General features: G+C 41.1%; 1 protein-coding gene across 3 annotated transcripts in view; it reads left to right on the top strand.

Moving 5' to 3' along the window:
• SRGAP2 (SLIT-ROBO Rho GTPase activating protein 2) overlaps positions 1 to 27,015 on the top strand; it is a 153,233-nt gene that overhangs the window by 49,975 nt on the left and 76,243 nt on the right. For all 3 annotated transcript variants that reach the window (XM_064733342.1, XM_064733343.1, XM_064733344.1), the window contains exons 4-6: positions 3,062 to 3,224; positions 18,654 to 18,716; positions 26,295 to 26,510. In XM_064733342.1, the coding sequence (XP_064589412.1) occupies positions 3,062 to 3,224; positions 18,654 to 18,716; positions 26,295 to 26,510 (442 nt within the window). The remainder of the gene's footprint in view (positions 1 to 3,061; positions 3,225 to 18,653; positions 18,717 to 26,294; positions 26,511 to 27,015) is intronic.

Here is a 27,015-nt window from a genome sequence, read left to right on the forward strand (position 1 = left end):
AAGAATGTGTTACACCACCAGCCCCCAGTGATATTTCCCTTTTCCATCCCTCCTCTGGGTGACATGGAGCTGGGAGCAGAGTGCCTTTGCCAGCTCCTCTGAGGGTTGAAATGCTTAATGGGAATCCCAGTTTGCTCCCTGCCATCTGCTGTGGTGAGGATGAAGAGGTTTTTTTGTGAGCAGTTGTACAATTCCTGCTCCCTGTTGGGAAAATTGCGCCCACGTCCCACCCCAGGGGAAGCTGCAGCTCCAGAGGTGCATTAAAAGTTAATGTGTGTGGAGTTTTAGAGGATGCTTGGGAGGTTTGAAGCAACTATTTAATTTTCTGTCTTATTTCTGCTTGAATGTCAGCTTTGTGCTGACAGCAAATAATCAAGGAGAGGTTTTGCCTCTGAAATGCTGGATCTGTACAAAAGCAAAGCACTGAAGGGGTGTCGAAGGAAGGGGACCAGGACACCAGTTGGTTCATCACAGGCCCCTCAGGTCCGGTCCGGTCCCGATCCCTCAGGTCCTTCTGGTCCAGTTTATTGAAGAAAGTATCAAACACTTATACAGCAAATAATAAGCTTATGAATATTCTGTAAGCCAAGCAATCTGTTGGTTAAACTATGGCATTAACTCATCCTCATTCCTTAGGGGTTACATCTCTCTTTTTTCATGTCTCTTTCACTGTTCGTTATCCTACTGTAGCTAGGCCCAAGGACATGCTATCTTACAGGTACAGGACTTGGAATTAGCCACGGTTTTGTACTTTTCCAGTCCTTAGCAGCTAAATTCCCAAGAAAGGGGTTATTAAACTGCAAAAACAGCAAGAAATGAAAGGAATTTAAAACGACAGCGTGGCTGGAGCATCCTGAAGGTGACAGGCCCAGCTGTGCCCCGGGGGCTGTGGGGTTTGGGGTGGCTTTTGCTGCAGGATGTGTGACCACAGGGAGCGTGTCAGCACCCGTGTGGCGCCAGGCAGCAGCAGCGCCTCCCTCGCAGCTTTCCACAGGCTGCTGGCATTGCTGCTGTTGGTGTGTGGGGCAGCCAGGGCTGCTGTGGCTGCGACAGCTGGGCCGCAGCTCCCGCTTAACTCCTGCGGCTCTCCCGCTTCCCCTTCTGACCGGGTTTCTGCTGTTGGGATGGCCCCGAGGTGTTAAAAAGTCTCTTTTTTCCCAAAAGAAGACAGGATTCCTTGCGTCTCATTCTAAAGTTGTTTTTTATTTTTTGTCTATCCCGTTCTTTCTCTGACCTGCTCAGATCTGTCCAGCACGCTGACCACCCTCAGGACAGTGTTATCTTTTTATACTAAAAACTACCTGTACTTTATTTACAATAATTTTCCAATACCTGTCACTTATATTAGACAGTCTGTTTCTACTCTAAACCAATCCAGAAGTGTCACCATCCCAGCAGAAGATGGAGAACAAGAAGAAGAAGGAGAAAGACAGAACACACCCAGATTCCTCCATCTTGCCTCCTGAACCCCCATTCTAAAAACCCCAAAATTCTACTTTTTCACCCTGTGATAAATTAACTATCATTCTATTCAAACTCTTGTGGCTTGTAACTCCTCACACAAAGTTGGGAATTGTTTCCATGGTTTAAAATCAAAGACACAGGTGTTTTTACTCGGTGCCAAGGTCTCTGAGACCCCTGCCAGGGTCTTGAGCCATCCAGGGCAGCCAGAGGAATGTCCTGGGTTCTGACATTTCCCTGGGGAATCAAAAATTTTCATGTATCTTTTCTAATCTATTTTCATGCTGATGGCCTTGTCTTTTTCTTTGCTGTGGATACACTCAAAAATCATCATTATTTCTTCTATTAACTCAGCTTTGCTTGCAAACCAGCTGTCAAGCTCCTCTGTACAGAACTCCTGGTGCTGATGGGGCTCTGAGGGGTTTTGAGCAGGATTTTGGTCAGCTGGTGAAGAGTCTGGGCAATTTTTGTTGCTGTTTTCATTCCCAAACTCTTCATGGTAGCTGGGTAATTTTCCCTTGTGGCTCTGCCAGCTTTGGAGGGCAGGGATGGAGTCAGTGGGTGCTGCAGTCAGTCCTGAGCTTTCCAATTTTATTTTTATTTTTTATTAAATCAAGATCAGCTGTTCTGAAACCCTTTATCTAAAATTATCCATATTGCACAAATCCAACTGCTGGTGTCACGAGAAGGGTAATGAAACTCTGCCCTGGGTCACTTTTCCCATTTTCTCAATGTTTCTTGGAGCAGATATTGCTGTCCTTTCAAGTGCAGAATATTCCCTTTCCAGTGGGAATTAAACTGCATTGCTTTTAGGAGGAAAGAAATCTGGTAAGAGTCTTGTACAATAATCAGGGCTTTGCACCACAGGTTTTACTCTTTTCTAGATAAATATTATTGTGAATAAATGGTGCCCAGAGCTGCAGAGAAGGAGATGCTGTCATTAATTCTCCACCTGGATCTGCTGCTGGAGCACCCCCAGCTTTCATCAGGGCTGAAATGCTGCCCTGAGAGACAAATTATTCCTTCCAATAAATGAAATACTGACCCAAATAAACCAGAGTTCCTCTCCTCTCCCCTGCTGCCCTTTGCACTGCTCATTTGCTGGGTGCTCCAGCTGAAAGAAGGTGGGGAAAGTTCAAAGATGAGAAAATGAAGCAGCTTTTAGGAGCTGTGGGACAGATATGGGAAGGATTCTCTAATGGTTTTGCACAGCATTTTGTTCCCTATGCAGATGCAGTTTGGCACACTGGGTGCTTGGAATCTTTGTTGTTGTTGTTGTGGTTAAGACCCAAATGTTTGAGACAGGGCGGTGAAACCTCCTGTCAGACGCTGGAGCCATCGCCCTGCCCGCCTCAGGCTCTGATTTATGCACAGAATCCTGGATTCAAAGGGAGAAATTAAAGGCTGCACTTGGCACACTGCAGCTGGCATGTGCAGGGTGTGTTTGTTGGGGACAAAAGCTCATGGGAGTGCAGGGAAATGGAGCTGAGGGTGTGTTTTCTGTGTCCTCCTCGGCATCCCACCCACCCCACAGCCACCTTTACAGATCCAGGGTTGGGGTGGAATCCTGCCCAGCTGTTCCTGCCTTGTGTCCCTGCAGGAAGGACCAGAACGTGCTGTCCCCAGTGAACTGCTGGAACCTGCTGCTCAACCAGGTGAAGAGGGAGAGCAGGGACCACACCACGCTCAGTGACATTTATCTCAACAACATCATCCCGCGCTTCGTGCAGGTCAGCGAGGACTCAGGGCGCCTCTTCAAGAAGGTAACTCAGTGCTCCAGCACACAACTTCCCTTTGGTTCCTCTGGACATTTATTTATTTATTTATTTAGTCGTTAATTTATTTATTTTTTATTAAAAATGCCACTCCACCTATTACTTGTGGAGATATATCTATATCTATATCTATATCTATATCTATATCTATATCTATATCTATATCTATATCTATATCTATATCTATATCCATATCTATATCTATATCTATATCTATCTATCCGTATCTATATCGATATCTATATCTATCTATATCTATATCTAAATCTATTTATCTATCTAAAAAAGATATATATATTATATATATAGAAATATATAAAATATATATTATATTATATATATCTAAATAATATATATTTTATATATATTATAAGATATATTTTATAATATATAATTTATGTATTATTTATGAATAAATTATGTAATATGTATTACATATATATTACAATATAATATAATTTATGAATAAATTATATAATATATATTATCGTTTCTATATAAATAAAAATATATAAAATATATATCTAAAATACTACTCCAGCTATTACTTGTGGAGATATATATAAATATTTATAAATTATATTCTATATATAAAAATGAATAATATATATTTTATATATATGTTATATTATATACTTTATAATATATAATTTATATATTATTTATTTATAAATTATATATATATAATATATAGTATAGATAAAATATATTATTATATAAATAATATGTATTTTCTATGTTAATATATATTATTTATATTTTATAATTTATATATTTAACATGTCTATATTTCTATATTTTATATAGTATATTTTATAAATAATATATATTTATAAAGATATATTATTATAATATAAAAATAATTATATTTATATATTTATATAAAATACATGATATATACTAATAAATATAAAAATAAATATAGAAATATATATAGATATATAAAAATATATATAGATATATAAAATATATATATAAAATAACTATATTTTTATATACTTATATTTCTATTTTAATATATATTTTATATATTAAAATATTAAAATAATTGTATATTGATTTATTTTAATAATTTCTATATTATATATATATACTCCAGCTATTACTTGCCTGTTTCTCAAGTTTTTAATGGAAAATGAAAAGTACATTCCACTTTCACATTCTGTTACTCCTAAACTTCTTCTTTTTTCTAAGTCATTGCCTGAGCAGAGGAGGAATCTTCTCCTTTTCAAGTTCTGTCACACTGAGGCCTTTTTGACCTTTTAAAACTTTCTGGTAATTACATTATGGTTGATTAGATACTTACATGGGATTATTGAATGGCAGTTCCTCTTCAATTCCTCTAATCCCTCCAAAGGAGGAATAATCTCCCTGTTGAATTTCAACGAGGGCTGTGCTGGAGCAAGGTGGCCTCAAAAATGCCTTGGAAATTGATATTATCCCAGTTTGGCTGGAAATGGCAGCTTTACCTTCAGCCCCTTCTAAAGCAGGGCAAAGCCATGTTTATACTTTATTTTGGGCAGCAGGACAAGGATAAAAAAAACCAAATAAATAACCAATTAACAGCAAAATACCATCTCTGGTTTGTTTCTCCCAGGCCAAGGGCAAACTCCACGTTAATTTGTGCAAACAAAAGGCACTTGTTGTTAAATCCCATCTACTTCTCGGGCTGTTTGCCAGGAATACCAGCTTGGCTGGAGGCCAGATCAGGTGTTTGATTACAGCTCCACTTGTGCTGCGTGGTTCAAACCAAAAATTGCATCCTCTGTTATCTGCTAGCAGCTGATAAATGGAGAAATTTGGCTGCCATGGAGCTGTTTGTGCTTTTTCACTTGGGTCTCTTCCCTTCCTGAGCTGCAAGAAGCAGCTTGAATTGGTACTGCAGGCTAGAAAACAGATGAGGTGCGTGATTAAAATATTGCAAAGCAGTTTTGCTGTGGATTTAAAGAATTTTACCCATTTATAACCCCCCTCAGTGGCGCATTTGTAAAATATCCCAAAGCAGCACAGAGGATGGCAGAGTCTCTCTGAACTTTAAGCAAAAAAAAAGGGGATTTTTCCACCTTTTTTTACCTTTTCCTGGGTTAAAAACAGGGAAAAGCTGCTGGCAAAGGCAGGCTGCCTTGCTGCAGGTGTTGATGGAGAATCTACCAACTGAAATGTGGGAACTATTTAAGTTAATGAATTAACTGAATCATTAATGCTGATTAACTGAATCATTAACAGAGCTAACGATTTAGGTTGCAAATAATGCCATGAAATGTGGAGAGGATGGTGACACAGAAATCCCCATCTGCTGAGGGAAAAGCAGATCCTGAGGCAGAAAATCCTTTCCTCGGATTTTCTTTTTCCCTTATTTTTTCTTAAATCAGTGTTTTGTGTGATGCTGGGATGGAGCAGGTGAGGTGGGGAGGACAGGCAGGGAAAAAAGGAGGTGCTTGAGGTCCCTTTTGGCACTGAGCTCTTGAGCTGCTGCATCTCTGAGGGTGTGGAGAGATTTTCAAAGGACAGAGTGCAGCTGGGATCAGGGCTGGATGGGTGAGAGAAGGAAAGGAAAAAGGAAAGGAAAAAGGAAAGGAAAGGAAAGGAAAGGAAAGGAAAGGAAAAACGAGAAAGGAAAGGAAAAGGAAAAAGGAAAGGAAAAGGAAAGGAAAAGGAAAAAGGAAAGGAAAGAAAAAAGGAAAGGAAAAAAGGAAAGGAAAAAAGGAAAGGAAAGAAAAAAGGAAAGGAAAAAAGGAAAGGAAAGAAAAAAGGAAAGGAAAAAGGAAAGGAAAGGAAAAAGGAAAGGAAAGGAAAAAGGAAAGGAAAGGAAAAAGGAAAAGGAAAGGAAAAAGGAAAAAGGAAAGGAAAGAAAAAGGAAAGAAAAAGGAAAGGAAAGAAAAAGGAAAGGAAAGAAAAAGGAAAGGAAAGAAAAAAGGAAGAGGAAAGGAAAAAAGGAAAGGAAAGGAAAAGGAAAGAGAAAGGAAAAAGGAAAGGAAAAAAAAAGGAAAGAAAAAAAGGAAAAAAAAAGGAAAGGAAAAAAGGAAAGGAAAGGAAAAAGGAAAGGAAAGAAAAGAAGAAAGGAAAAAAGGAAAGGAAAGGAAAAAAGGAAGAAAAAGGAAAAAAAGGAAAGGAAAAAAGGAAAGGAAAAAGGAAAAAGGAAAGGAAAAAAAAAAGGAAAGGAAAAAGGAAAGGAAAAAGGAAAGGAAAGGAAAAAGAAAAGGAAAGGAAAGGAAAGAAGAAAGGAAAGGAAAAAGGAAAGAAAAAAGGAAAGGAAAAAGGAAAGGGGAAAGGAAATGTGATTTTAATCAGCTGGGGCTGGGCTCTGTCTGCAGGAACTGACACAACCAGAGCACACAGCTCCAGCTGCACCAAGGGAAATACAGGTTGCATATCAGGAAAAAGTTTTTCCCTGAAAGAGTGATAAAGCGTGGGAAATGAATTTATAGAGAATTGGGCATTTACAGCATGGTGTGGCAAAAGCTGATAGGCCAAGAAATGCTTATAATGCATTGTAATTAGGAAATAGCTAACTTCTGATGGTGATGGTGTGAATTACAACATCTGTGTTGTGTCACCCTTCACATGAGACTGAAAATGGAATAAAAGTTTTTAAATGTCTCTCAGCTGCCCCATCTGTGGGTCAGAAAAGAGCATAATCTGACAATAAAGCTCTGGAATGTTCTGCCAGGGGAGGTGGTGGAGTGCCCATCCCTGGGGGTGTTTAACCAAGCCTGGATTGGCACTGGGTGCCAGGGTTTGGTTGAGGGGTTGGGGCTGGGTTGGACTCAATGATCTTGAAGGTCTCTCCCAACCCAGTGATTCTGTGATTCTGTGAATTTGGGGGAATTTTGGGAATTCCCAGGGACTGGGGAGGTGGTGGGGTCACCATCCCTGGGTGTGTTTAACAAAGTCAGGGTTTAGTTAAGGTGTCACGGCTGGGTTGGATCCAATCTTAAAGGTCTCTTCCAACCTGGTGGTTCTGTGATTCTGTGTTCCCCAGCCAGCATTATCTGAGCTTGGATGTGTTTAAAACAGCCTGGATGTGGCACTGGGTGCCAGGGGTGAGCTGAGGTGCTGGGGCTGGGTTGGATTTAATGATCTTGAAGATCTCTTCCAAGCTGGTGATTTTGTGAATTCTGTGATCGAAATGTGTCCTTGTGGCAGTGAGGAGGGGAAAGCAGAGAGCCTGAGGTGGGGACAGCAGCTCCTTCTGCACCCAGAACATCTCCAGGAGTGGTGGCAGTGTGGGTTTGGTCTCTTCAGAGTGCTCAGGGTGAGATTCTCGCGTGGTCTCTGCAAAGGGCTGGTGGTGGAGCAGGGCTGGGTTCCTGTCAGTGTGAAATCAGTGAATTCCAGCAGCCTTTGGGGCTGCCTGCCCTGCACAAGGGCTTCCAGAGGGGTTGTGGTGGCACTTTTGGGGTTCCAGCACCCCGGGAACCCTGGTGTGTGGCTGTGTGTCACAGTGAGGTGGGATGGGGAGATGGATGGATGATGGAGGGAGGGATGGATGGATGGATGGATGGATGGATGGATGGATGGATGGATGGAGGGATGGATGGATGATGGATATGGAATGGATGGATGGATGGATGATGGATGGATGGATGGATAAGGGAGTGGAGGGATGGGTGGATGGATGGATGATGGATGGATGGATGATGGATGGATGATGGATGAATGGATGGATCCGGATGGATGATGGATGGTAGGGTGGATGATGGATGAGGAGGATGTGGATGATGGATGGTGGATGGATGGATGGATGGATGGATGGATGATGGATGATGGATGGATGGATGGATGGATGGATGATGGATGGATGGATGATGGATGATGGATGGATGGATGGATGGATGGATGGATGGATGGGATGGATGGATGGATGGATGGATGAAGGATGATGGATGGATGGATGGATGGATGGATGGATGGATGGATCCAGGGATGGATGCATGGATGATGGATGGATGGAGGGAGGGATGGATGAGGATGGATGGTGATGGATGATGGATGATGGAGGGATGGATGGATGGATGGATGGATGGAGTGATGATGGATGAGATGGATGGATGATGGATGAGTATAGATTATGGATGGATGGATGATGGATAGATCATGGATGGATAGATGGAGATGGATGGATGAGGATGGATGGAGGATGGATGGATGATGGATGGTGGATGGATGGATGGATGGATAAGGGAGTGGAGGGATGGGTGGATGGATGGATCCATGGACGGATGGATTGATTGAGGGATGGATGAAGGGATCATCCATGGATGGATGGACAGGTGATGGATGGATGGATGGATGGATGGAGGGATGGATAAAGGAGTAGATGGATGGATTGTGGATGGATGGATGGATAGATGGATGAATGATGGATCCATGGTGGATGGATGGATGGATGGAGGGATGGATGAATGGATGGATGGAGGGATGGATGATGGATGGATCCATGGATGGATGGAGGGATGGATAAAGGAGTTGGTGGATGGATGGATGATCGATGGTGAATGGATGGATGGATGGATGGATGGATGGAGGGATGATGGATGGATCCATGGATGGATGGATGGTGGATGGATGGATGATGGATAGTGAATGGATGGAGGGATGGAGGGATGGAGGGATGGATAAAGGAGTAGATGGATGGATGATGGATGGTGAATGGATGGATGATGGATGGATCCATGGATGGATGGATCCATGGATGGAGACAGGAGATGAAGGCAGGGATGAAGGGATTCATAGTGGGTCTTTGGGAGCCTGCCAGCCACCTCAGAGCTATCTCTGCTGATAAGAGCAGCTGTGCTTTTGCCCTGGCGTGCTGCTGGATGAACGCTGTGTGTCAGCCCCTTTCCCTGCCTCTGGGCTTTGTTACTTCCCTGGGTCCCTTTTCCTGCAGAGCCTTGCCAGGTCTGAGCCGTGTGCCCCAAATGTGGCTTTGGGTTGGAGCTCTCAGCTGAGCTGCAGGAATTCTTGCAGCACTGTGCTTTTCCATGCCCTTGTTTTGGTTTCTCCTGAGGAAACACGTTCAGGTGTTGGTGTGAGATGCTCCTGCTCAGGGTCTGGCTGCTCTGACAGCCCTGAAGATGAATCCTGGTGCTGTCAGTGGGAATCTGGGATTTGTCTGCCCCCAGGGCTGGTGTCAGTGCAATTCTGGGGAAGATAAATGGTGAAATAACCACATTTCCAGCAAATAAAACTATAAAGGGGGAGAATTGTCCTAGTGATAAATAGTTCCACCTGGGGGAGGAGGTGATGTTTGCTTGTTTGGGCAGAGTTAATGATTTAGGGCTGGCTCTGGTGCAGGGCTGCAGTTCCCAGCCCTGGCTGGTCACCTCTCCCTCTCCTGGAAAATCATCCTGCTTTGATGTCTGCTCCTTTTCATTCCTTCATCTCCCTTTGATTTCCCCTGCTTGTCCTCCTTCACCACAGCTCCTTTATTTATTTATTTATTTATTTATTTATTTATTTCTACTTTTCTATATCTATGTATGTTTTGATATTTATATATATGTATGTTATATATATATGAGATATATATATGTAAATGATGATATCTGTATTGTCTCATATATATATTATAATATTAATTAATTATATATATATAATATATATAGTACATATATATATAATATATATTATATATATTATAATATATATCTATTATAATATTAATTAATTAATTAATTATTATAGTTTACACCATCACAATCAGAAGTTAGCCATTTCCTAATTGCAATTCATTAGAAGCATTTCTTGGCCTATCAGCTTTTGCCACACCATGCTGTAAATGCCTAATTCTCCATAAATTAATTTCCCACACTTTATCACTCTTTCAGGAAAAAAACTTTTTATATTTATATATGGGGTTTTATGGTATATATGGGTTTCATATTTATATATGGGGTTTTTATGGTATATATGGGTTTTATATTTATATATGGGTTTTATATTTATATATGGGCTTTATATTTATATATGGGTTTTGTATCTGGGGTTTTTTCCCCAAAAATTATTCTTCTGTTTGAGCTGATTCCCACTTTGATTTCCTTTACCCTCCATCCCCCTGTCACCCTCTCTGTTTTTATATTTATATATCTATTTTTTTTCCACACAAAATATTCTTCTATTTGAGCTTATTCCCCCTTTAATTTCCCCTTTTCCCTCCATCCCCCTGTCACCCTCTCTATTTTTATATTTATATATGTATTTTTTTTCCACACAAAATACGTTTCTATTTGTGCTGATTCCTGCTTTGATTTCCTTTTTCCCCTCCATCCCCCTGTCACCCTCTCTATTGAATGTGACCCTTCATTTCTGTGCAGGGTTATCAGGTTTTCTCCCTGTTCCTTGCATGGTTATCAGGTTTTCTTGCCTCCAGACGTATCTTTTGAGTGGGATCCCTTGGGATTATTTATACATGTACAGACCTTTGAGCAGCAGCCTCTTTAATTTGGTCTCTTTAATCACTCTTTCTGTGTTGTCTCTTTGAAATTTTCCTGGAAGCAGCCTCATAACCTTGTTCGAATTGAAGGAAAAAGAAAAAAAAAAGAAAAAAAAAAAGAAAATTACCTTTTTTAAAAAGAACAGACTGTGAAATGCTCACTTTGAGCAGTGTGTGATTCTTTTCTGATGCTTTTCAGTTTGGCAGATTTTTACCTATGGGTGTTGTGAAGTGACTGGCAGATGTTGATGGGTAGAAAAGCAGATTTATTCTGTGGCAGAGGGGCCTCAGGACAGGCCAGGTACAGCTCAGCATCTGCCTGCCCTGCTGGGTTTAAACCCATTTTCTGCTCTGATTTTAGCTGGGATACTGGATCAGGGACCTTTCCCTGCCATACCCACTTAATTGAGGATATTTATGAGGACAAAACCCTGTTTGGAATCAAGAAAACCAACTTAAGGATTTGAAATTCTCCTCCTATTTAGCAGCTTTGATGGTGGGAAACCCCCCCAGTTTATCTCCTGGTACTGCAGGGTGTTTGATGTGAAATAAAAAATCCACAATGAGCTGGTTAAAAGCCTTGCAGTAATCAAGGAAAAGGAATTATTAATTCTCTGAAGGGGTCTGCCATGACCTACTTTACAGCTGCGCTGTGCCTCTGCTCTGGTAGCAGAAAATGACAAATCTTAAAGCACCCCACACATGGAAAACCAGCACGTGACACAAGTTAATGGTTAAAAAGCGGGGCATTTGTACAAATATTTTCCACCACGGTGTAAATTTGTAAATGTGCAAATGCCATGGGTGAAACTCTCACTGAGGTGCAGAGTTGGTGCCTCTGTGCTGCATCCTGGCATCCTTACCCTCACTCAAACAACATGGGAGTATTTAATGTTTATTCTCCACCTAGGCACATTTAATTATCGCTTTTAAAAAGATGCAGACACCTGATACTGTTCCAGAGCAGTTCCAGAATCAGCAGATTTGGGCTCCAGCTCCAGCTGTCACCCTCTGACATAATTTGAGGCAGCAAATTAGATAAAAATCTCTTATCTTGGTGTGTTACACATTCACCCTCTGTGGCTTGAGCTGTTGTTGGGTTTATGGGGAAAGCACCTCGGGAAATGTTGATTTTGAAGCCATCCCATCTTTCTGTCAGGCTTGGGAGGACCTTGCTGGGGCTGGGGAATGCTGACAGCATTCCTGAGCTCTCCTCTTTATTATCCCCCCAAATATTTGGAAGCTGAAGTCGTTAATGTCGGGTGGAATGCGGAACAGCCCCGCAGCAGATCCCAGAAACATCTTGATTAAATTAGAGGGGAGGAGGGCTGGAACAAAGAGCCTGTTGAGGAGCTGGCACAGCCCCCCCTGTGCTGGGAATTTGTGTTCGAGCCAGGGGTGGCAGAACCTCCAGCCCTGCACATGGTGCAGATACACCCTGGAGTAACAAAGGAGTAGTGTGTGTGTGCGTGTGTGTGTGCTCAGAGCAGGGAAAACCTGCATCCCACAGCCTGCTGGGCTTGCCTGGGTGCTGATGGGGAGGAAAAAGATGTTTATAAGGGAAGGGAAGGGAAGGGAAGGGAAGGGAAGGGAAGGGAAGGGAAGGGAAGGGAAGGGAGAGAGAGAAGGGAAAGGAGGGGAGAGGAGAGGAGGGAGAGGAGAGGGAGAGGAGAGGAAGGAAAGGAAAGGAAAGGAAAGGAAGGAAGGAAGAAAGGAAGGAAGAGGAAGGAAAGGAAAGGAGAAGGAAAGGAAAGGAAAGGAAAGGAAAGGAAAGGAAAGGAAAGGAAAGGAAAGGAAAGGAAAGGAAAGGAAAGGAAAGGAAAGGAAAGGAAAGGAAAGGGAAAGGAAGGAAAGGGGTGTTCATCATCTACCTGGTTTGAGGAAGGGAAGGGGTGTTGATCACCTCCTTGATGTGCAATAAAGGGAAGGTGTGCTCATCATCTTCCTGGTTTGAGAAGAGGAAAAGGGGTGTTCATCACTTCCCTGGTTTGAGAGGAAGAGAGGGTGTTCATCACCTCCATGGTTTGAGAGGAAGGTGTGCTCATCACCTCCTTGGTTTGAGAGGAAGATGTGCTCATCACCTCCATGGTTTGCAGGGAAGGGAAGTTCTCCTTCCCCTCCTTCTCCTCATCCAGAGGAGGCAACGAGGCTGGAGATGGAACACAAACCCTGTGAGGGAGCCCTGAGGGAGCTGGGGGTGCTCAGCCCGGAGAAAAGGAGACTCAGGGGTGCCCCCATCACTGTGCAGCTCCTGAAAGGTGCCCGTGCTCAGCTGGGGCTGGGCTCTGTCTGCAGGGACTGACACAGCCAGAGCTCACAGCCTCAGCTGCACCAGGGAAATACAGGCTGGATAGCAGGGAAAAGGTTTTTACAGAAAGAGTGATAAAGTGTGGGAAATGAATTTATAGAGAATGAGGCATTTACAGCATGGTGTGGCAAAAGCTGATGGGCCAAGAAACACTCATAATGAATTGTAATTAGGAAATAGTTAATTTCTAAATGTGATGGTGTGAATTACAACATCTGTGCTGTCTCACCCTACACATGAGACTGAAAATGGAATGAAAGTTTTTAAAATGGCTCTCAGTTGCCCCATCTGTGGGTCGGAAAAGAGCATAATCATAAAAAAAAAAGACAATTGTGTTTAACAAAGCCTGGATGCGGCGCTGGGTGCCAGGGTTGAGTTGAGGGGCTGGGGCTGGGTTGGATTTGATGATCCTGAGGGTCTCTCCCAGCCTGGTGGTTCTGTGGAAGGTCTCTGTGAGCTCCCCCTGCCCAGCCCAGGTGAGGAGCTGCCCCACTCAGGAGCTCCTGTGCCTGTCCCAGGGATGCTCTCCCAGCCAGATCAGATCTACAGCAGAAGGGTTTAACCCGCTCAGATAACAGGGACAGACAGTTTATGGGCACACCCCACCCCACACACCCCCAGCTCGTTAGTGGAGCCAATTAATTAAGATTTTGTTGCACAAGCCCTTCCTCACATTAAGGGAGGTTCAGATAAACTTGGTTGCAGGTACAGCCAGGAGTAGATCACAGTAAAGCTGATCAGAAGATCTTTTATTTATTGCCCTGTTTACAAAATGAATTGTTCTGCCTTTACAAAACACACAGAATAATAGAGAAAATACGGAACAATGCAGAATTGGCTGCTGCAATAGTAATTGATACTGAGACATTGACAACTGGCTTTGTTGTGTTTCCTTGGCATGGATTTTATTCATAATTCCCTGGTATTTTCTGGCATGATGCTGGAATCTCTCGTGCCTGGATGGCAGTGGGATCACAGCCTTTAACCTGCACTTGGAATTCCTTGGGAATTCAGGGAAATTCTCTTTGTGCATCACCTCCACCTCCCTCCACTGCACTCGAGCAACAGCTTTTTCCTGACATCCAATCCATTTTCTTCTGGCTTTCCCAAGCAAACCCTTCTGCTTCCTCCAATGAATTTTCATTTATCAGGGTCAGCCAGCTCAGCTTTTTTTCTCCTAGACTTTTCTTTTTTGGTGAAATCAGTGCAGGGAACATTTTACATTACCAGTGCTCATTGCACAGCTCTTGTTCTGACATCCCCTGTGATCTGTTTTACCTTCACCCTAATGGAAAGGATTTTTCCAGCCCAGCAATCCAGCAGCTCCTTTCCTGAGAGCTCATTTGGAAGCACTGAGAGTTTTGTGTTTTGACAATTTTTGGCGTCATCTTTACCCCTTCAACCCCAGCCTGCATTAAAACATTCATTTTAATCCGTCCTATAATTAACGCTTCAGCAATTTGTGCAGCAAATGAGCAAGAAATGAGCAAAATGGGCTGGAAGGAGCAGGGGTGAGAGGCAGATGATGGGGCCAGGCCAGGCAGCTCTGGGAGTGTGTGTGGAAAGTCTTTCTGTGTGAAAAGTTCAGTGCTCAGGGCACTGCAGGCAGTCCCTTCCATTGATCACCTCCATGGGGAGGAAAAGGTTGGGAAAGCCAGGTGTGTGCTGAGGAAGGCAGGAGCCTCCCCTGAAATGGAAAATGTGAACCCCATCCCTCCAAATTGCCATAAATTTTTAATTAAGGGGCTCTCAGAAAAGATTTGGGAGTAGGAAATAACAGTTCTTTATTAGGGAAGAAAAAATAAAAGGATAAAATAAACAATGTAGATGTCTTGGTTTGGAAAGCCAGGTGGCTGCTAAGGAAGGCAGGAGCCTCCCCTGAAATGGGAAATGTAAACCCCATCCCTCCAAATTGCCATAAATTTTAAATTAAGGGGCTCTCAGGCAAAAATTTGGGAGTAGGAATAACAGTTCTTTAATAGGGAAGAAAATAAAAGGATAAAATAAACAATGTAGATGTCTTGGTTTGGAAAGCCAGGTGGCTGCTAAGGAAGGCAGGAGCCTCCCCTGAAATGGGAAATGTAAACCCCATCCCTCCGAATTGCTGTAGATTTTTAATTAAGGGGCTCTCAGGCAGAAATATGGGAGCAGGAATAACAGTTCTTTAATAGGGAAGAAAAAATAAAAGGATAAAATAAACAATGCAGTTGTCTTGGTTTGGAAAGACAGGAGTCTGCTAAGGAAGGCAGAGGCTCCCCTGAAATGGAGAATGTAAACCCTCCCCACCCCTCCAAATTGCTATAAATTTTAAATTAAGGGGCTCTCAGGCAAAAATATGGGAGTAGGAATAACAGTTCTTTATTAGGGAAGAAAATAAGATAAAATAAACAATGCAGTGAACTAAACCAACACTGCCAGAGTCAGAGCCCAACCTGACACCCTGTGGGTCAGGCTGTTGGCAGCAGCCCCATTGGAATTGTGGCTCAGCCCTCCTGCAGTGTCAGGGCTGGTTCTGCTGGAGCAGGATCCTGGAGAAAGGTGCAGTCTCTGCCTCTGGAGATCCAGGGGAAGGAGAGGCAGCTGCTGTTCCTCTGGGGAATCCAGTGCAGAAGCTGTGCTGGTGTTCCAGAATCTCCAGATTATATCCGGGTAGGAATGTGTGAAATCTCAGCTTGTATCCAGTTAGGAATGTTTGAAATCTCAGATTATATCCAGTTAGGAATGTTTGAAATCTCCAGATTATATCCATGTAGGAATGTTTGAAATCTCAGATTATATCCGTGTAGGAATGTTTGAAATCTCCAGATTATATCCGTGTAGGAATGTTTGAAATCTTCAGATTATATCCAGGTAGGAATGTTTGAAATCTTAGATTGTATCCGGGTAGGAATGTTTGAAATGTCCAGATTATATCCGGGTAGGAATGCTTGGCTCCTCCCTCTGGGCTCCCATCTCCCAATGGGATGCTGTAGTTCTTATCAGCCATGCAGGGACATTCAATAGCTGTTATCAGCAGATAATTATTATTATTATTATTATTATTATTATATCAGCAGATAATTATTATTATAATATAATATTATTATCCGTCCTGGAGGGAGGAGTGGGTGTGGAAGAGATAAGGAAAACTGCCCACTTGACAAAAGACAAGTCCCATCAGGATGGCAAATAAAATACAATTTGCTTGGCAATCCAGTACAAGCAGCCAGAGCACCCCAGATCTCAGCTCCTGCTGCTTCCAGAGGTGAAATCCTGTGGGTTTGTTCCTCAAATTCCCCTGGAGGTTGGGAATCACCAGCTCTGTGCTTTTCTGTAAATTACAGCAATATCTGAACAAACTGATGCTTTTCAGTTTGGCAGAGTTTTACCTATGGGTGTTGTGAAGTGACTGGCAGATGTTGATGGGTAGAAAAGCAGATTTATTCTGTGGCAGAGGGGCCTCAGGACAGGCCAGGTATCAGCTCAGCATCTGCCTGCCCTGCTGGGTTTAAACCCATTTTCTGCTCTGATTTTAGCTGGGATACTGGAGCAGGGACCTTTCCCTGCCATACCCACTTAATTGAGGATATTTATGGGGACAAAACCCTGTTTGGAATCAAGAAAGTCTCTCTAAATCAGGGATTCCTCAGGAAAAACTTTCCTTTGTCAGTGTTTGTTCTGATGCTCTTTTTTCCTGTAGCACCTGGGCAGCAGGGTGAGGAATGTGGGATTGGAACATGTGGAAAATCCAAAGGATTTTGGGCATTGGATACCTGTGAACCCCATTGTGCTGCCAGCCAAGCAATGCCAGGCTGGTCTGAACCACAACACCCCAAAATAATAAATAAAAGTCTCTAATAAATCAATTTTTAAACCTCAGAAACTCCAAGCACTGCTGAACTGGGCACTATGGAGCAAAGAATAATTTAAATTTAAATCACATCATCTTTCTCTTCTGGCTTTTCAATTTATCAGTGTGTTTTGGGTTTTTTTCCTCATGGCTTAGCACTATCTTGACTTCCTGGGCAGAAATGTTGGTTTAAGCATGGGTTTGGCTGCACTGCCTCTTTATCTCTTTCTTTTCCTGAATGCTGTAGGCATAAATAATCTTGAATTTATCAAATTTGCTTGCCCCAGTAGATATTAAACACTTGTAACACGAAGCTTTGAGCGCACAAATGCTGCCTTGGTGAGGAGTGAATGAATAAAATCTATAGACTGAATTAAATTATTCTTGTTTTGTTGTGGTTTCCTTGTCCTGCTTTTCTTCTGCTTCCACACCAAGCGGTTTTGCATCCACAGTCTTCCTTGATATGGTGAAAATGGGAAAATTCTGGATTTTCAGGCTTGAAAATTGAAAATTTCACATTCTCTGGAAATGTCCATCTCTGTTCCATTGAGCTTTTTTTTTTCCTTTTTTACCTTTATTTTCTTACTTTTATTTTCTTTTTTCCCCCTTTTTCCTTTTTTTAAATTTTTTTTTTCATTTTCCCCTCTTTTTTCCCCTTTTCCCTTTTTTCCTTTTTCCCCTTTTCTTCCGTTTTTCCATTTCTTCCATTTTTCCTTTTCTTTTTCTTTCCTTTTTTCTTCTTTTTCCCCCTTTTTCCTTTCTTCCTTTTTTCCTTTTATTTTTCTTTCCTTCCCCCCCCCTTTTTTCCCTTTTTCCTTTTTTCCCTTTTCTTCTCATTTTCCTTTTTTCCACTTTTTTCTCCTTTTCCCCCTTTTCTTCATTTTTTCCTTTTTCTTTCATTTCCCCCCCTTTTTCCTTTTTTCCCCTTTTTCCTATTTTATTTTTCTTTCCTTTCCCCCCTCTTTTCCTATTTTTTCCTTTTTTCCCTTTTCTTCCCATTCTCCTTTTTTTTTCTTTTTCCTTCCTTTTTTCACTTTTTTCCCCTTTTTGCCCTTTTCTTCATTTTTTCCTTTTTCTTTCATTTCCCCCCCTTTTTTCCCCCCTTTTTTTCCTTTTTTCCCTTTTTTTTCCTTTTTTTCCTTCCTTTTTCCTTCCTTTTTTCCCCTTTTTTCCCTTTTTCCCTTTTCTTTCTTTTTTCCTTTTATTTTTCTTTCCTCCCCCCCTTTTTTCTCTTTTTTCCTTTTTCCCCTTTTCTTCCCATTTTCCTTTTTTTTTATTTTTCCTTCCTTTTATCCACTTTTTTCCCCTTTTCCCCCTTTTCTTCATTTTTTCCTTTTTCTTTCATTTCCCCCCCTTTTTTCCCCTTTTTCCTTTTTCCCCTTTTCTTCCTTTTTTCCTTTTTTCTTTCCTTTTTTCCCCTTTTCCCCCTTTTTCCTTTTTTCCTTTTTCTTTCTTTTTTCCCCTTTTCCCCCTTTTTCCTTTTTTCCCCTTTTTTCTTTTTTTCTTTTTCTTTCCTTTTTCTTCCTTTTTGCCCCCTTTTCCTTTTTCTTCCTTTTTCCCTTTTATTTTTCTTTAATTTTTCCCCTTTTTTTCTTTAATTTTTCCCCTTTTTTCCCCCCTTTTTTCTTCCTTTTCCCCCCTTTTTTTCCTTTTTTTTTCCCCCTGACAGTTCCAATCTGAAATTTCACTTTATTAACACCCCTACTACAACGTGCCTCTGTGCTGGGTACTAATTGGATTTACCAAAACTGCTTAATTTGGCCTCAAATTATTTGTGGCTGCTCCTTGCTCGCTTCCTCTGCAGCCTCTTCCTCCATTAACTTTCATTTCTCTGTTCTGTTGCAGAGCAAGGAAGTGGGCCTGCAGCTCCAGGAGGACCTGATGAAGGTTTTGAATGAGCTCTACACGGTAAATCAAACTCATTTCTTGGCATCTCCTCGCCCAGAAGGGAGAAGTGTTTGATTTCTGCCTGAGAAATGCTGCAATCCCTGCTCTAAACCTCCAAAAATCCCATTTTTCCCCCTCAGTTTTTGTGTTGTTTCAGCTCTCTGAGTGTTGTCTCCCCACACCTTTGCTGCAGTGATGGTTAAAAAAAGCCAGAAATAGGAAAATTATTCCCAAATATGCCCAAAATCTTGGGGTTTGTGTGGTATGAGCTTATTTATCCCTCAGGTTTCAGCAGAACAGCTCCTTTTAGAGGAAGATTTCCCCAATTTTCCCAATTTTTATTTCTCACTAAATCCTATGGAGACCCCAAAGAGGAGGGAGGATGTGTCCCCAAATTCTCATGTGCTGTGGGGGATTTTTTCTTATTTGTGCCTTAGAAATGCTGCAATCCCTGCTCTAAACCTCCAAAAATCCCATTTTTCCCCCTCAGTTTTTGTGGTATTTCAGCTCTCTGAGTGTTGTCTCCCCTCAGATCTCACCCTCACACTCTTTGCTGCAGTGATGGTTTAAAAAACAGCCAGAAATAGGAAAATTATTCCCAAATATGCTCAAAATCTTGGGATTTGTGTGGTGTGAGCTTATTTGTCCCTCAGCTTTCAGCAGAACAGCTTATTTTAGAGGGAGATTTCCCCAATTTTCCCATCTCTGCTTTTTATTTTTCAATAAATCCACTGGAGATCCCAAAGAAGAGGAAGAGGAGGGAGGATGTGTCCCCAAATTCTCATGTGCTGCGTGGGGATTTTTCTGATTTCTGCCTTAGAAATGCTGCAATCCCTGCTCTAAACCTCCAAAAATCCCATTTTTCCCCCTCTGTTTTTGTGTTGTTTCAGCTCTCTGAGTGTTGTCTCCCCTCAGATCTCACCCTCACACGCTTTGCTGCAGTGATGGTTTAAAAAACAGCCAGAAACAGGAAAATTATTCCCAAATATGCCCAAAATCTTGGGATTTGTGTGGTATGAGCTTATTTATCCCTCAGGTTTCAGCAGAACAGCTCCTTTTAGAGGAAGATTTCCCCAATTTTCCCAATTTTTATTTCTCACTAAATCCAATGGAGAGCCCGAGGAAAAGGAGAGAGGAAGATGTGTCCCCAAATTCTCATGTGCTGCGTGGGGATTTTTCTCATTTGTGCCTTAGAAATGCTGTAATCCCTGCTCTAAACCTCCAAAAATCCCATTTTTTCCCCCCTCTGTTTTCGTGGTGTTTCAGCTCTCTGAGTGTTGTCTCCCCACACGCTTTGCTGCAGTGATGGTTTAAAAAACAGCCAGAAATAGGAAAATTATTCCCAAATATGCCCAAAATCTTGGGGTTTGTGTGGTATGAGCTTATTTGTCCCTCAGATTTCAGCAGAACAGCTCCTTTTAGAGGGAGATTTTCCCAATTTTCCCATCTCTGCTTTTTATTTCTCACTAAATCCAATGGAGATCCCAAAGAAGAGGAAGAGGAGGGAGGATGTGTCCCAAATTTCATGTGCTGTGTGGGGATTTTTCTGATTTCTGCCTTAGAAATGCTGCAATCCCTGCTCTAAACCTCCAAAAATCCCATTTTTTCCCCTCTTTTTGTGTGTGTTTCAGCTCTCTGAGTGTTCTCCTCAGATCTCACCCTCACACTCTTTGCTGCAGTGAAGGTTTAAAAAACAGCCAGAAATAGGAAAATTATTCCCAAATATGCCCAAAATCTTGGGGTTTGTGTGGTGTGAGCTTATTTGTCCCTCAGCTTTCAGCAGAACAGCTGCTTTTAGAGGGAGATTTTCCAATTTTCCCATCTCTGATTTTTATGTCTCACTAAATCCAATGGAGATCCCAAGGAAGAGGAAGAGGAAGAGGAGGGAGGATGTGTCCCCAAGGGCTCATGTGCTGTGTGGGGATTTTTCTGATTTCTGCCTTAGAAATGCTGCAATCCCTGCTCTAAACCTCCAAAAATCCCATTTTTGCCCCTCTGTTTTCGTGGTGTTTCAGCTCTCTGAGTGTTGTCTCCCCTCAGATCTCACCCTCACACACTTTGCTGCAGTGAAGGTTTAAAAAACAGCCAGAAATAGGAAAATTATTCCCAAATATGCCCAAAATCTTGGGATTTGTGTGGTATGAGCTTATTTGTCCCTCAGCTTTCAGCAGAACAGCTCCTTTTAGAGGGAGATTTCCCCAATTTCCCATCTGCTTTTATTTCTCACTAAATCCAATGGAGATCCCAAGAAGAGGAAGGGGGAGGAGAGAGGGATGTTCCCAAAGTCTCATGTGCTGTGTGGGGATTTTTCTGATTTCTGCCTTAGAAATGCTGCAATCCCTGCTCTAAACCTCCAAAAATCCCATTTTTTCCCCTCAGTTTTTGTGTTGTTTCAGCTCTCTGAGTGTTGTCTCCCCTCAGATCTCACCCTCACCACATTTTGAACAGCAGTGATGTTAAAAATGAGGGGTAAGATTTCCTCAGTTTCCACAACTTTCCTTTTAGAGGAAGATTTCCCCAATTTTCCCAATTTTTATTTCTCACTAAATCCTATGGAGACCCCAAAGAGGAGGAGGAGGAAGAAGAGGGAGGATGTGTCCCCAAGGGCTCATGTGCTGTGTGGGGATTTTTCTGATTTCTGCCTTAGAAATGCTGCAATCCCTGCTCTAAACCTCCAAAAATCCCATTTTTTCCCCTCAGTTTTTGTGTTGTTTCTGCTCTCTGAGTGTTGTCTCCCCTCAACCACCTCACCTCAGTGATGGTTTAAAAAACAGCCAGAAACAGGAAAATTATTCCCAAATATGCCCAAAATCTTGGGGTTTGTGTGGTATGAGCTTATTTATCCCTCAGCTTTCAGCAGAACAGCTCCTTTTAGAGAGAGATTTCCCCAATTTTCCCATCTCTGCTTTTTATTTCTCACTAAATCCAATGGAGATCCCAAAGAAGAGGAAGAGGAGGGAGGATGTGTCCCCAAATTCTCATGTGCTGTGTGGGGATTTTTCTTCTCCTCACATTATTGAATGTAAAAACCTCTTGCTTGATGAAAATTTTGCTGTTGCTGAGCAAGTTCTCTTCCTTAAAAGCAGAACTCAGTGTTCAGTGGCTCGAAAATGCCTTTTATTTTCTCCTTCCTCAGTGATTTTGTTGGGTCATGACACTGAGATTTGTGTTCTGGCCTTCCTCCTTCCGAAAAGTGACTCAGGGTTGTTTCTCAGGCTGTGGCATATTGACCCTGTGGGGAAATTTGGGGTAAAAAAATCAAATTTACAGAGTTTCAAGGGGTTCCCTGAAATTTCCTGTGTCAGTAAAATGTATAGAGGGAATTATTTAATTACAATTTATTGCAATTAGAGCCTCAAAGGCAAATATTGAGGCAAATCATCACTCCAGAAATGGTTTTCTATCTGAGGGCATAACTGGCTCAATTTTTGAGTCCTGTCATGGATGGGATCATAAGGAAGGATATGAATCTGCTAAAAAACCATTAAAAACCCACCAAAACTGGGATTTTTCCCTCTGCTTTTGCTCTTCACCAGAGTGGCACAAAACCATTAAAAACTCACCAAAACTGGGATTTTTCCCTCTGCTTTTTCTTCCACCAAACTGGCACAAAACCATTAAAAACCCACCAAAACTGGGATTTTTCCCTCTGCTTTTGCTCTACACCAGAGTGGCACAAAACCATTAAAAACCCACCAAAACTGGGATTTTCCCCTCTGCTTTTTCTTCCACCAAACTGGCACAAAACCATTAAAAACTCACCAAAACTGGGATTTTTCCCTCTGCTTTTTCTTCCACCAAACTGGCACAAAACCATTAAAAACTCACCAAAACTGGGATTTTTCCCTCTGCTTTTGCTCTTCACCAGAGTGTCACAAAACCATTAAAAACCCACCAAAACTGGGATTTTTCCCTCTGCTTTTTCTTCCACCAAACTGGCACAAAACCATTAAAAACCCACCAAAACTGGGATTTTCCCCTCTGCTTTTTCTTCCACCAAACTGGCACAAAACCATTAAAAACCCCACCAAAACTGGGATTTTTCCCTCTGCTTTTGCTCTTCACCAGAGTGGCACAAAACCATTAAAAACTCACCAAAACTGGGATTTTTCCCTGCATTTTCTTCCACCAAACTGGCACAAAACCATTAAAAACCCACCAAAACTGGGATTTTTCCCTCTGCTTTTTCTTCCACCAAACTGGCACAAAACCATTAAAAACCCACCAAAACTGGGATTTTTCCCTCTGCTTTTTCTTCCACCAAACTGGCACAAAACCATTAAAAACTCACCAAAACTGGGATTTTCCCCTCTGCTTTTTCTTCCACCAAACTGGCACAAAACCATTAAAAACCCCACCAAAACTGGGATTTTCCCTCTGCTTTTTCTTCCACCAAATTGGCACAAAACCATTAAAAACCCACCAAAACTGGGATTTTTCCCTCTGCTTTTTCTTCCACCAAAATGGCACAAAACCATTAAAAACTCACCAAAACTGGGATTTTTCCCTCTGCTTTTTCTTCCACCAAACTGGCACAAAACCATTAAAAACCCACCAAAACTGGGATTTTTCCCTCTGCTTTTTCTTCCACCAAACTGGCACAAAACCATTAAAAACCCACCAAAACTGGGATTTTCCCCTCTGCTTTTTCTCTTTACCAGAGTGGCACAAAACCATTAAAAACCCACCAAAACTGGGATTTTTCCCTCTGCTTTTTCTTCCACCAAACTGGCACAAAACCATTCAAAACCCACCAAAACTGGGATTTTCCCCTCTGCTTTTTCTTCCACCAAACTGGCACAAAACCATTAAAAACTCACCAAAACTGGGATTTTTCCCTCTGCTTTTTCTTCCACCAAACTGGCACAAAACCATTAAAAACCCACCAAAACTGGGATTTTTCCCTCTGCTTTTTCTTCCACCAAACTGGCACAAAACCATTAAAAACCCACCAAAACTGGGATTTTTCCCTCTGCTTTTTCTTCCACCAAACTGGCACAAAGCCATTAAAAACCCACCAAAACTGGGATTTTCCCCTCTGCTTTTGCTCTTCACCAGAGTGGCACAAAACCATTAAAAACACACCAAAACTGGGATTTTTCCCTCTGCTTTTGCTCTACACCAGAGTGGCACAAAACCATTAAAAACACACCAAAACTGGGATTTTTCCCTCTGGTTTTGCTCTTCACCAAACTGGCACAAAACCATTAAAAACCCACTAAAACTGGGATTTTTCCCTCTGCTTTTGCTCTTCACCAGAGTGGCACAAAACCATTAAAAACCCACCAAAACTGGGATTTTTCCCTCTGCTTTTTCTTCCACCAAACTGGCACAAAGCCATTAAAAACCCACCAAAACTGGGATTTTTCCCTCTGCTTTTTCTTCCACCAAACTGGCACAAAACCATTAAAAACCCACCAAAACTGGGATTTTTCCCTCTGCTTTTTCTTCCACCAAACTGGCACAAAACCATTAAAAACCCACCAAAACTGGGATTTTTCCCTCTGCTTTTTCTTCCACCAAACTGGCACAAAACCATTAAAAACCCACCAAAACTGGGATTTTTCCCTCTGCTTTTGCTCTTCACCAGAGTGGCACAAAACCATTAAAAACTCACCAAAACTGGGATTTTTCCCTCTGCTTTTTCTTCCACCAAACTGGCACAAAACCATTAAAAACTCACCAAAACTGGGATTTTTCCCTCTGCTTTTGCTCTTCACCAGAGTGGCACAAAACCATTAAAAACTCACCAAAACTGGGATTTTCCCCTCTGCTTTTGCTCTTTACCAGAGTGGCACAAAACCATTAAAAACTCACCAAAACTGGGATTTTCCCCTCTGCTTTTTCTTCCACCAAACTGGCACAAAACCATTAAAAACCCACCAAAACTGGGATTTTTCTCCCTCTGTTTTTCCTCTCTGCCAGCTCTGCTCTGAGCAAGAGAGGAAAAGCAGCTCCTTGGCATCAATTATTGTAATTATAAACTCCTGCTTTATAGCGTGAGCATCTGCAGGGGCTGGGAGAGCGGGGTGTGAATTATTCAGGATATTCCTCAGCACTCACATTTCCTTTCATGTTTCCATCCAAAGTCTCTTTGAATCTGGGACCTCTGCTGATCACTGCAGCCCACTGAGGTGGAATTGTGTTATGTTCTGCCGCAAAATAGCTGTAAATGGGTTTTCATCTGGAATAAATCAGATTATTCACAAGTGGAGCCTTTATTGCTGCTGCTTCATGCAATTGTGGTTTTTTTTTTGCCCTCTGTGAGTGTTGTATCTTGTTTGTTTTGGTGAGGGATTCAAATTGCTTTGCATTTGTGGATAAAAAACTGCTTTAGACCTCATGTCCTTTGGTTCTGTTTGCTTAACACAGATCTAGGCTTTAATATCACGTGAAACAAATGGGATTTTTGTTAGTGTGGGGGGATATTTATCTATATTCGCTAATAAAAATGTGCTATAATAGAAGGTGTCCATACAGCACAGGTCTGCCTAAAGCTAAGAAACACACTTGAATATTAATTTATTTAATTTAGAATTTTATAGTTAATTTATAATTTTATTATATATATATTATATATATTATTATTTTTATTATATATTATTATATATTACTATATATATTATTATATATTTTCATATATGCTATTTCTATATATTAATATATTTTTATTTTTACTATTATTATTTTATATATATTTAAAATATAAAATAAAATATATTTAATTTTTATTATTATAAAATAATAAAAATAAAAGTATATCTTTTTCTTTTAAAGTAAAATAAATATATTTTTATTTTTATTTTATATATAAATACATATATTTTAATATATTTTTAATTTATAAAATAATAATAAAAATATGTATATTTATTTTTGTTATTATAAAATAATAAAAATTATTTATTTTTCAAATGAAATAGATATTTATTTTTATTTTGTATATAAATTAATATTTTTAATATATTTTTAAATCTATACTATGTTATGTTATCTCATATATTATATTATATTATATTATATTATATTATATTATATTATATTATATTATATTATACAATACTATACTATATTATACTATACTATGTTACATTACGTTACATTACATTACATTACTTTACATTACATTACATTACATTACATTATATTATATTACATTACATTACATTACATTACATTATATTATATTATATTATATTATATTATATTATATTATATTATACAATACTATACTATATTATACTATACTATGTTACATTACGTTACATTACATTACATTACATTACATTACATTACATTACATTATATTATATTATATTATATTATATTATATTATATTATATTATATTATAATCTCACTAGATGTACTTTTCTGCAGCTCAGGGAGTTATTCTATCCAGGCATTAATCCACAGCCCATTCTTCTATTTATCCTTACTTTTCTACTTCTCACATAATTTTTCCGCTGACCAATCCCATGGCTCCTGCTCAGCTCTAACCCCATTTCCGCAGTTTCCGAGCCCTTTTCCATTTTTCCCAAACCCCTCTGATTTTATGGATTCCCACGGGGGAGCTGAATGTTGGATTTTTTCGTGCGCAGGTGATGAAAACCTACCACATGTACAACGCTGACAGCATCAGCGCCCAGAGCAAGCTGAAGGAGGCCGAGAAGCAGGAGGAGAAGCAGATCGGGAAGTCGGTGAAGCAGGAGGACAGACAGACACCGCGCTCCCCCGACTCCACCTCCAACGTCAAGTTCGAGGAGAAGCACGTGCGGAGGAGCTCCGTCAAAAAAATCGAGAAGATGAAGGAGAAGGTGATGGCAGGGGCTCTCCTCTGGGGCGAATCTCGCTCCTTGGGCAGGTTCCAGGCAGCTCGAGGGAAGGGAAAGGCAGCAGCAGATTCCTTCAGGACAGGCTGGGGCGGTTTGGGTTATCCCAGGGAATGGGGTGTGAGCGAGAATGGGATGGGCATAAAAATGGGGTGTGCGGGAAAATGAGATAGGCAGAAAAATGGGATAGGCACAAAAATGGGATGTGCGGGAAAATGAGATAGGCAGAAAAATGGGGCGTGCACAAAAATGGGATGGGCACAAAAATGGGATGTGCATAAAAATGGGATGTGCACATAAGTGGGATATGCACAAACATGGGATGGGCACAAAAATAGGACATGCATGGCACAAAAATGGGATTTGTACATAAATGGGATATGCACAAACATGGGGTGGGCACAAAAATAGGACATGCATGGCACAAAAATGGGATGTGCACAAAAATGGGATGTGCACAAAAATGGGATATGCACAAAAATGGGATGGG

The sequence above is a fragment of the Zonotrichia leucophrys genome, chromosome 26, assembly GCF_028769735.1.
Source record: "Zonotrichia leucophrys gambelii isolate GWCS_2022_RI chromosome 26, RI_Zleu_2.0, whole genome shotgun sequence".
Classification (NCBI taxonomy): Eukaryota; Metazoa; Chordata; class Aves; order Passeriformes; family Passerellidae; genus Zonotrichia; species Zonotrichia leucophrys.